Here is a 12,208-nt window from a genome sequence, read left to right as displayed (position 1 = left end):
GTATATAACAATTATAATAAATTCAGATGCTGATTTCTTTATAAAAATACGTGAATAAATATCATTATTCTTGAATCCGTTTTTGGCTAGATACTCAATAAGATGATTATACCACATTCATTCAGATTACTTTAGACCATATAAAGATCTTTGCAATTTGACTGAGTATAACACCTGCAAATATTCATTGGATGGTTTAGATATCTTTAGTCCTTCAGGGATTTTTATATAGATATCACGATCTAATGATCCGTATAAATAAGTTGTCACCACATCCATTAGATGCATATGTAGTTTATGGTATGCGAATAAACTGACCAAATAACGCAATATTATTATATCTACTACAGGAAAATATATTTCTTCATTATCTATATCGGGTCTTTGTGAAAAACTTTGTGCCATAAGTCGAGTTTTATAGCGTACAACTTCTTTTTTCTCACAAATATCCATCTGTATTCAACATGTTTTATATCTCTTGGTGTCTCTTCTATGTCTTTACCTTTTTCAACAGAAGTACTATTTGTCTTGGTAATATCAAATGCCTCTTTTGTTTCCAGGATTTTTTTTTGAACCAATTGGTCTACTACACTTTTGGCATGTAATAGTTTTAATAGTTATTTGTCCAACTTGAACATCAATTCGAATTGGGGCATTTTTAGCTGGTACGTAGGATTTGATTATCCTTTTCGTATCAGAAAATATATCAAGCAATTCATTTACTTTTCTTTACAAATGTATAATCTTTTGAATTTTTAGTTCACATTGTCCTTATCGAGGATCTAAATGCATCAATGATGATACATTCTAATTAAGTTTCTTTTCAAGAAGTTTATTCTCTCTTCCTAAAGGTAAAAATTTTGATTCATCAAAATGACAATCTACAAATCGTGCTTTACATATATCTCCAATTTATATCTCAAGATACTTCACTATAGAGGGAGAATATCCCACATAAATCTTCTAATTTTCTTTGGAGTCCCATTTTAGTGTGAGAAGGTGGGATAATTAAAACATATATAGCACACCCGCATATTCTCAAATGGGAAACATTTGGTTGCTGGCCAAAATTTAATTACAGAGGAGAGAATTGATGGTAACTTGTTGACTTTAAGCGAATAAGTGCTGCAGCATGTAAAATGACATGCCCCAAGCAGAGGTTGGAAGATTTGTTCTCATAAATAAGGGTCTAGCAATCAATTGGAGCCATTTAATAAGTGACTCTGCTAGTCCATTTTATGTATGAACACGAGCTACTGGATGTTCAACACTTATACCATTGGCCATACAATAAGCGTCGAAAACTTGAGAGGTGAATTCACCTGCATTATCAAGACGAATTATTTTGATTAAATTTTCTGGAGACTGTGCTTTTAATCGAATAATTTGAGTAAGTAATCTCGCAAACGCCTGGTTGCAAGAAGACAATAAGCACACATGTGACCATCTCGAATATGCATCTAATAGGACCATAAAATATCTAAAAAATTCACATGATGGATGAATATGTCCACATATATTGCCTTGACTCCTTTCTAGGAATTCAGGAGACTCAAATTCAATTTTTACTGGTGATGACCTTAAAATTAGTTTTTCCTCAGAACATGCAATACAATAAAATTCACTAGATTTAAGAATCTTCTGATTCTTTAGTGAATGTCCATAGAAATTTTCAATAATTCTTTGCATCATAGCTGTTCCAGGATGACCCAATCGATCATGTTAAATTATGAATTTATAGACTAGCAAACTTCTAGTTTACAATGACATGTGATTCGATTGTACTAATTTTAGTATAATATAACTCAGATGAAACTGAGAGTAACTTTTCTAATATAACAATTTTATTTGAATCATGAGTTGTGATACATAAATACTCATGATTTGCTTCGTTTATTGTTTTAATATGATATCCATTTTGTTGAATATCTTTGAAACTCAATAAGTTCCTTAGAGATTTAGTAGACAATAGTGCATTGTTTATTATAAATTTTATTCCTTCTAAAATTAAAATTATAGCTCTTCCGGAGCCTTCTATCACATTGCTTGAGTCAATAATAGTATTAACACATTCTTCTTTTGGTACAAGTTGAATAAAATATATATTACTTTAGAGAATGGTATGCGAACTTGCACTATCCACAAGACAAACATCTTCATTATATGTCTTTGCCATTTTCTTCAAAGATAAATAATAATAATAAAATGAATAAAAGTACATGTATAGTAAAATTGTATTTCTAATTGAAATTATTTTTCTAAGAAATATTGTACCTAAAGATAGTGTCATATACTTAAAATTTTATTATTATTACTATTATTATTATTTTAGAACTTGACACATTTAGTGATTTTGAAATTCTTAAATATAAACATAAATATTTTATTAAAAATTATTTATATACATTGTACTTGAAATTTAAGTGCATAGAAAATAAAACTTAATAAGAAGTTTTTTTACATTATTTATTTACATAGTTATTTAACGAACCCAAATATTATACTTTTTTATCATTGATTAAATGACCAATATTTCTTTCAAGATCCTCAAAAAGATTAGATACTTTATAATGAGTGGTGTAATTTTCAGGAATATCTTTTGAAACAAAATTTGTCTCTTTTATTTTATCATCCTTTTTCAAGAATGCTTGATAAAGATTAACTAAGTGATTTGGAGTACCATAGTTACAAGACCAATGGCTCTTTTCACCACAACAAAAATATTTAACATCTATTGATTTATTTTGCCAATTATTTTTTTTATCCCACTTTTGGTGAGATCCTTTTTTGTAAATATAATTTTTTTTCTTCCACAATTTTTTTGTTGTCAGAACCTTTCTATTTACCTTTTCTGGAGTTATAATTTGTCATATTTGCTTCAGAAAATGGAACGGCGTCAGTTGGGTATGATTTTTTAAAAGCAATTCATTATTACGTTCAGCAACAAGAAGATAAGAAATTAGCTCAGAATATTTTTTAAATTATTTTTCTCGATATTGCTGCTGCAAGAGCACATTCGAGACATAGAAGATCGAAAAGTTTTCTCTAACATGTCATTATTAGTTATCTTTTCTCCATATAATTTTATTCGTGAGATAATTCGAAACATTACTGAATTGTATTCATTTATTGATTTAAAATCTTGTACACGCAAATATGTCCACTCATATTAGATTTGAGGAATTATCATTGTCTTTTGATGATTTTACCTTTTTTCAAGGTTCTTCCATACAGGATCTTTTAGTGTGAGCTGTTTATTTTTCAATCCTTCATCAAGATGACAACGAAGGAAGATCATCCTTTGAATTTATCCTTCTAAAATACTTTATTTTTAGCTTTAATGGTATCTCCAATATCCATTGAATCAAGATGAATTTCAGCATCTAATATTTATGATAAATAATTATTTCTAGATATATCAAGAACACTGAATTTAAAATAAGAGAGTTTTAACATAATAAAAAGTTATTACTTGAGTCTTTCTAAATTTTGATCAGAGTCTTGAAGTGATAATATGTTGTAAAATAAATAAATAAATAAATATAAAATAGTATAAATAAAATATTTTAATATTAATATTCACTAATATTATTATCTCAATATAATAGAGATGATCTATATATATTTACTAATTATATTGCAGCTTAAAAAAAAAGAGATAAGTGTTTGTTATGTATTGTTGTTATATAAAATGTCAGACTTTTTTTTTATTTATAAACGTATTAAACTCAAATTTTTAAATTTTATTAATTTGATTCATATAAAAACTTGATTTTTTTTTAAATAAGCCGTTCAAATATTAATAACCACCTACATTCATCTTTGTCACAACATGCATAACATATTTCTTTTTAAAAAAATAAACTTTCATTTATAGAAAATCGTGAAACCGCATTTACATAGAGAATATGCAGGGCACATTAATAAGTATTTGTTTTATAAATTGGTACACTAATATTCAAGTTCAATGATTGTTTATGAAAAAGACATATGCTTCAACAATCAACAGTATTTTTGTTGTCGTGGAGAGCAGCTAGCGATGCAATTAAAGGGATAAAAGAATATCATATGGAGTCGCGTTGGATTGACGCAGGCAAAGAATCTAAGAGGGGCCCAAGTCTAAGGGAGAGCCATTACCATCCAATGTTAATCCAACTTTCCTCATTCATGCATTCATATGCTTTTCATGAAAACTGTCCAATTTCCTAACACATAAAATGCCGTATTTGTGAGATGTTAATAGTCAACTGCATACAAATTCAATGTCTTTAATTTAGCACTTTATTATTAAGCCAGCTGAACCATGAGCTAGCCACCAGACCACAGCCGAATTTCCACATTTTGCACTCATTTCTCTTTCAGGGGTAGGCTCCTTGCCTGGCTTTGGTGTCACTTCCTTTTCAAAGAAGACATTTGGTAAAAGAAAATTTTAAACGTTATAAATGAGGTGAATTATAAGGTACAGATGTTACAGATGTTTTTTTTAATAGGATAAAAGAAAAATTGATAAAGATAGAATTCATATTTTGAATAATAATAAAATAATAAAAAATAATTATAAAAGTAATTTATATTTTCTCTTTATATCATTTCAATCTGTATAGTAGAGTGTCCTAATAAATAAACAACCAATTTAATTATAACATATTTTATATATCATTACAATTAACCACTTAAATAATCAAACATTTCATAAATAAAAATCAATTTTTTCGTAAAATACTTTTTTAAGTATTTTGTATTTTTAAGATTAAAAAAAAAGTATTTTGATATTTTATCAATAAAAGTAATTTGATGTTTTCGTATTCATACATGATATGGGTAGCTGCTTAATAAATAATCTTATCAACGTAGTGTATTTGAAAAATTTATCCTATTAAATAATTATATTAACTTTTATAAATTTTTTATAATTATTTTATAAAATGAAGATGTCAATTCAACAGTAAAATTAATTAAGCTATAATTTATATAAAATGTTTATAATTTTATGAAAAACCGAAAATAGTTAAATCATGATTTTTTTATTTTAACTTCACAAATGTCAATGTTAACGCATTCAAAAAAAAAAAGAAGTGTGATGTTTTTAAAATTTTTAAATTGAAAAATACAGGTAAACAACGAGAATATTAAACAATGTAAACAATGGATATACCGCATGCTCAATTCAATAGATATGCGAATGATTATCCTAATGTTAAGATTTTTAGGGTGGAGTGATTTTTTACTTTATTGGATGAATTATAGAACCTATTATTCATATTGTTCACAAAAGTCATTGTCTACTTAACAAAATTTTTTAAAATTTTAAACTCTAAATTATAAATTCTAAAATTTTAAATATTATACTTTAAAATATAATAAATAAAAAATTAAAATTTATTTAATTAACAAAAAATATAGAACTTGTTATTTAGTAAAAAACGTTTGAAGATAAACTCTTCTTAAAAACCCTAATATTCTCTGTTCTTTATGTTTAGAAACTGTTTTTGCAATTTTTATTTTTTATTCTTTTGGTATTAATTCTTGAGATACAATTTAAATTTTGCAGGCGAAAGAAGGGAAAGGTTGAATAACACAATCCAAGCCAGCCACGTAAAGAAACAGCTACAGCCTACAGTTAGTTCTTTTCCAACACGTATTCTGCACCAAGCACCGTTGGTGGTCCATTTTCAAAGTAAATATTATACGCTCTTCTCTTTCCCCCTTTCCCCTTTCCCCTTTCACCCCTTCGCCCCTCACCCCCTCACCTTATATATACTCACAACAATTAAACAACCCAAATCATACTCTCTTCTCTTCTCTTCTCTTTTTCCACTTCCCTTTATATATCGAACCACTCACAAATACAAACCTTTCCTATATCTCTCCTCAGTCCTCTCTCATTGCACTCGTCGATTTCAAAATATGGTTAGTAACTTGCTATTTTCTTTCGCTTTCTATTTTTATGCCTATTTTTGTTTAGTTTATTTTTTATATACTATTCTATGTAACTGTTAATCCTCTGAAAATGATGAAGATTTATTGATACTATCGAACACTGAAGTTCTTATCAGAGATTTCGATTTTTTAAATTTAGGAGTATTCGTTCAATTTTCTAGATTGATATCTTTTCTTTCTGGCCTATTTGAGTTTGATTCGCGGTCGATCTGATCACCGATTGTACACTGAACAGCGTAGAAATCGAAGGATTGTTCATTGAATTTGTTGTTCACTTTGTGGTTTTGGCTTAATAGATCTGATTTTGATGCCAGTGTCAGTGTCTATTCTGGTAATTGCATTTTAGTTGTAACCGATCAGTTTAACCAGGTATAGGCATTGAACAGTGTAGAATTCAAAGATTATTCATTAGCTTTAACAGATCTGGTTTTGATTTCAATTCCAGTGTTTTAATCTGATATCACATTTAAGCGTAATGATTAGTTTAATGGCATAATTTAACTGATTTGATAGTGCTATGGATCTACTTCTATCTTTGGCCAACAATTTTGGTAGTCATGTATTATAGTTCCACCGTTTCCTCTTATCTGTCTCTATCACTCTCTGGCAAGTGGTAAGTCCTTTAATGTATTTGGATATAAGAGTAATAGGATAAGTAGGTCCAAAGAATTTTGCTGGTTGGGAAAAAAAAAGTACCAGGTCCTTGAAAAAAAAAATTATGATTAGGTATCTAAGGAAAAGAGTACCAAATAAATCTCTCAAGAATTACAGTGCTGTATTTATAGGTCCTTAGTGGGGAATGGACTGGGAGACTGACAGAGGGTGAAACTTGTCTAATGTTAAATTTTTCAAGTATCTATTAGTATAATATTGCAATCGTTCAGAAACTTTTAGGTACTTTTTTCTTTTTCTTATGGGACCTATAATTCCGTCATAAAATTTTGAGAGTCTTTTTGGTACTTTACTTTCTCTAGGCTGGGATCTACTTGTCCTTCTCCTATTACTATGATTATAATTTGTATCTGAATACATGAATTGAATGATCTACCAAAAACCGATGGTGGAAGGAAACCGAGATATTTTACTTATGATTGACATAGCTTGTGGCTTGTTTCTTTGGATTGTTTTCTTTATTTTCTGTTCTAAGTTACATATTTTTGTTTTTAATTGTTCCTTGTTTTTATGTAAGGCTGGCAAATTAGTGTGCATTGATTTTGTTTTTCTCTTGAGCAATAAATTAAGAGGCGAAAGCATTAGTTTCTCTGCATCATGCATGACACTGGCTTGCTGCCTTGGATACAATTATTTGAAATTCAATTTTTGGTAGAACTAAATGCATGTGCTGATGCATAGATAAGAACTAAGATGTAGGGGATCCAGTTGGTGGGGTAAAATTTGGCTGTTCTTCTTGTTGATGTTATGATAATGATCATCTACGGTTTGTTTTGTTTGTAAAGAGAAATTTTGTTGTGTGTAACTTTGTATTGTACAATAGGACACTACAAGATAGGTTGATTTTTGCATTTTCCAGCCATTCCACTAAATGGAAAAAACTTCCTGGTGGTGGTTGTAGCTCTAGATACTTTCGTTTTCATTTTTATTTATTTATTTTTAATGTTTCTGTTGTTTATGAAATATTACAGGCAAATGCAGCATCAGGTATGGCAGTCCATGATGACTGCAAGCTAAAGTTCTTAGAACTCAAGGCCAAGAGGACTTATAGGTTTATCGTTTTCAAGATTGAGGAGAAGCAGAAGCAAGTTGTTGTCGAGAAGCTTGGTGAGCCAGCACAAGGATATGATGATTTCACTGCCAGTCTCCCTGCTGATGAGTGCCGATATGCTGTCTATGATTTTGATTTTGTCACTGAAGAGCTTTGCCAGAAAAGCAGGATTTTCTTCATTGCTTGGTAATGATTCCATAAGTTCTTTGCCGAACAAAGTTGTTAACTATTAACGTTAAACACTTCTTATAATTAACTTCTATGTATAATTTATTCTGTTGCTTCTGTTTGAAGGTCCCCAGATACAGCTAGGGTTAGGAGCAAGATGATTTATGCTAGCTCCAAAGAGAGATTCAAGAGGGAACTTGATGGAATTCAAGTAGAGTTGCAGGCAACTGATCCTACTGAGATGGGTCTTGATGTCTTCAGAAGCCGCACCAATTAAACTATTGTAAACTATTGTGATTAGGAATAGAAGGAGTTATCATGAAGACTCTTTATGGAGATGTATGTCTATATACACAATTTGTGGAATGGTCAACTTGGGTAATTATGGACTCCATTGTTCCAGGTTTTGACATGTAGTCTATTACACCTTCAAAACAAGCTTCTTTTGTTCCAGTGTATCTTGTGGTTTGTGATTCTTACAGAATCTGATCTGTATCCGAGTGGCATTGATTTAATATGGGCACTTGTCATTTGATATTTTTACTGATGACTATTGACTTGTATTAATTCGGTTCCCTATAAACTGATATTTTGAAGAATGAATGTTGGGGTAAGAATGATTTTATAATTCGGTTCCTTAAGTCAAACATTGAAAAGTCGAGGTTTCAGCTTCGTCAATGCGGTAGTGGATGCATTTACTTGGAATTTTCAATATTCCAGTTTCAGTAAGGACAAGTGAAATGCATAAACATAAAAAATTTTATATTTTAGTTTAGGGTTAAGTACGATTTTGACTTTTAAGATATAGGCCAAAAGTTTTTTTTGTTTTGAACTTTTTTTTTTTGCGTACAAAATCAGTGGAAGTGGAAGTGGAAGTGGAAGTGGAGACAGAGGTAGATCGTAGACAATTTATTCTTCTTCTTTCCTTTTCTCTTTTTCTTTCCTTCACCTTTTGCAAGAGTAAAAATACTCTTTTTTTTTTACTTTTTTATTTTATAATTTTTTTGTTATAGGTAATTTAGTCCAAAATTTTAATATTTAAGTAAAAAAGACAATTTTAAAATTTGGTTTTAAATCTTAGAGACGATTTTGTATACAAAAAAATTGGAGACGAAAAAAATTATGTTTAATTGTTATATGCTCTGTTTGCTGTAATTGTATTCTACTTTTGTTGATGGTTGGAGAAAAGTGAGAGTTGAGGTATTAAGTTGCAAATGGATTAGAATCTAAATACCTTAGTTATCTTACCTTGTTTCTAGTTTGAATTATAAAAGTTTAAATCTGAGTGTCGAAGTTCTAGGATCGTCTCTGGTTTTTCTGAGACCTTATATATTATGTATGTCTGCACCATTACCATGCTGAGAACCACATATGTTGTCTTTTTCAGATGCAGGTCGTGAGACACTTTGCTAAACGTTTGGATTTTCTCTGCAAGCGACGTAGGGGTGTTGGATTTTGATATTTTGGCTATGTATATATATGTATGTAGATTTCTTCTTTATATATACTTTATCTTTATACCTCTTAGAGGCTTTATGGAAAATTAGGTGTTTATTTTTTGAGTGTTTTGGGAAACTTTGGGTTGTGTATATATATATATATGACATTCTCCGGTTGGCCTTGGCTTCACAGGTCGAGTTTGGACCTTGATACTTTGTATTTCTAATACTCTGTTCTATGTACATATAGATGACTTTACTTTCCTTCCTGTTTAAGTTTCCGTTTATGCGAGCAATGCGCTTTTCTTTTTGCGACTTGTTGCTTAAGCTTTCTTTCAGGGCTCCTCGAATAATAAACTCTTTCAACTATTATTATGTATATAGTTTATTTTAGAGGCCGTAATACCATACCACCTCTGTTTTACGGCTTAAACGTAAAGCTCTATGTGGTAGGGTGTTACACATGACCTTGTAACAGAACGCCCTTCCGGGTGTTATGAACGCCGTTTTTTCCTTGCAAGTCGGTGCATCAGGATCTCGTTGTACTCATATAGGCATCCATGAAACTTAAGAACTTGTATCCTGCCGCCACATCCACCAAGGCATCGATGTTGGGAAAAAAGAATGAGTCTTTTGGGCACGCCTTGTTGAGATCTGAATAATCCACGCATATTCTCCATTTTCTATTTGCTTTTTTCACAAGAACTACATTTGATATCCATGTGGAATAATCGAGTTCTTTAATGAAGCCGGCTTCCAACAAGCTAGCTGTTTGTTTGGCTACCTCGTTTGTCCTTTCCGAAGACATTTTCCTCCTCCTTTATGCAATATGATGTGCTTCTGATCTCATGGCCGAATGGTACGATATGAAGTCCAGGTCTATTCCTGGCATGTCGGCTAGAGTCCAGGAAAAGAGATTTCCATTGGCACGAATAGCTTTAATTAGAGGTCCTTTCAATTTGTGGGGCAGGTTACGGTTCACGAATGTGAACTTGTCCTCAGTTTACCCTACCCGAAACTTCTACAAGTCGCCTTGTGGTTTGGGCCTCAGGTGCTCGTCAATCCTAGCATCTAGATCCGTCAAAAACACCCCGGCCACCTTCTTGGACCTCTTCTTCAAAGTTAAGCTGGCATTGTGACAAGCAACAACCATTTCCAAGTCTCCTCGGATCGTTTCCACTGACTCGTCGTCTGCCGCGAACTATATTGTCAGGAACTTCATGCAAATGACCGCCCAACAGTTTGTTGATGGTTCTTCTTTCAAGGATGATGTTATACATCGTAGATTCTTTCAAGACCACAAACTCAGCCATTGCAGACTTCCTGCTCGCCGTCGAACCCAAACAGATCGGTAGGACGACAGAACCATTAGGCTTGATGCAGTGTTCCCCCAATCCTACGACTCCATGACAATGATACTTGAGGTCGCTTTCTTTGAGATCCAGAGCGTCAAACACATTTCGAAACATGATGTTTGAGTCGGCCCCTGTGTCGACCAAGATTCGTATGACTAGACCAGTCTCGATTCTTGCCGTAATCACCATTGGCGGGTCTTTCGAGAAGTCGTCACACCAGCAGTCTCTAAGACCAAATGATATTTCGAAAAGCTCCCTGGGAGGCAACTTGTTGCCTCCTAATGACACGGTAAGAACCTTGACATCTTTCTTTGCTGCAGATCTTGATTTTGGTAGGACGTTTCTACCGACCACCACATTAACCACCACGTTGGGGGCTGTGTCCGGGTTTCGGGAAGGTCTTGCCTTGGCTTGACGGTCCAGCTTCGGTCCTCTTCAGAGCGCTTTCTCTTTCCTTCTTGGTTCCCAGATGAACCATGAAAAGCAATGTTATGTCTTATATCCAAAACCCTTGTGATAATCGCAGTAGAGGATCTTGTTTTTCCAAATCCGATCTTTCAGTTGCCTCAGTTTGGCCAGGATGCCTTTGTCAGTAATCTGCTGGAAGACTTTCACTATAGGACTGGTCAAGGGAGTGTAATTTGTGAATTTGTCTACCCGGCGGAACAGCTTGAATGGTCTCCCGGATGTCATTTATCTTTGTACCTCATTTGGCTTCTTGTCGTTGCTGGCCTGACGAGTTGACGGGGTGGCTAGCTACCATTTGTTAGCAGCCATCACATGGCTGACCTCCTCATCGTTTAAGTATTCTCTTGCCACACCTTGTATTTCTTGCATCGTCCAAACAGGCTTAGTGGCTAGGTGTTTTCTGAAGTCCTCGTTCACTAGGCCGTTAGTTAGCCACAAGCTAGCCATGGAGTCCATGAGGCCGTCAATCTCCAAACACTCGACATTGAACCGGTCCAGGTACTTCCTCGTGGACTCGCCAACTCGTTGTGTCACCCCCAACAAGTTGATCGCGTGTTTCGCAATGGCAATTTGGGTGGTGAACTGTATGAGGAATTTTTGAAAGATAGCCGCAAAAGCCATTATGCATCCTGATGAGCGGATAATTTATACATTTTTTGGTATTATTTTTAGGTAGTTTTTAGTAAGTTCAAGCTACTTTTAGGGATGTTCTCATTAGTTTTTATGCTAAATTCATATTTCTGGACTTTACTATGAGTTTGTGTGTTTTTCTGTGATTTCAGGTAATTTCTGGCTGAAATTGAGGGACTTGAGCAAAACTCTGATAGGAGGCTGACAAAAGGACTGCTGATGCTGTTGGAATCTGACCTCCCTGCACTCAAAATGGATTTTTTGGAGCTATAGAACTCCAAATAGCGCGCTCTCAAAGGCGTTGGAAAGTAGACATCCAGAGCTTTCCAGCAATATATAATAGTCCATACTTTATTTGGGAATTGACGACGTAAAGTGGCGCTCAACGCCAAGTACATGCTGCTGTCTGGAGTTAAACGCCAGAAACACGTCACAACCCGGAGTTGAACGCCAGAAACACGCTATAACTCGGCGTTCAACTCCAA

The 12,208-nt window shown here is 32.9% G+C and overlaps 1 protein-coding gene across 1 annotated transcript; it reads left to right on the top strand.

Annotated features, from left to right (window-relative positions):
* The first annotated feature begins 5,729 nt into the window (after positions 1-5,729).
* On the top strand, positions 5,730-8,378 carry LOC107474043 (actin-depolymerizing factor 2). Its single transcript, XM_016093629.3, has 3 exons — positions 5,730-5,910; positions 7,584-7,849; positions 7,958-8,378. The coding sequence occupies exons 1-3, from the start codon at positions 5,908-5,910 to the stop codon at positions 8,106-8,108; spliced, it is 420 nt and encodes a 139-aa protein (XP_015949115.1). The 5' UTR covers positions 5,730-5,907; the 3' UTR covers positions 8,109-8,378.
* Positions 8,379-12,208: the final 3,830 nt, after the last annotated feature.

Source organism: Arachis duranensis, chromosome 2 (genome assembly GCF_000817695.3).
Source record: "Arachis duranensis cultivar V14167 chromosome 2, aradu.V14167.gnm2.J7QH, whole genome shotgun sequence".
Lineage (NCBI taxonomy): Eukaryota > Viridiplantae > Streptophyta > Magnoliopsida > Fabales > Fabaceae > Arachis > Arachis duranensis.
This window is presented reverse-complemented; position numbering and strand designations above follow the sequence as displayed.

Excerpts from the sequence above, each read along its gene's own strand:
- LOC107474043 (XM_016093629.3), top strand. Across the intron at positions 7,850-7,957 it reads AGGATTTTCTTCATTGCTTG|GTCCCCAGATACAGCTAGGG; the intron begins GTAATGATTCCA and ends TTCTGTTTGAAG.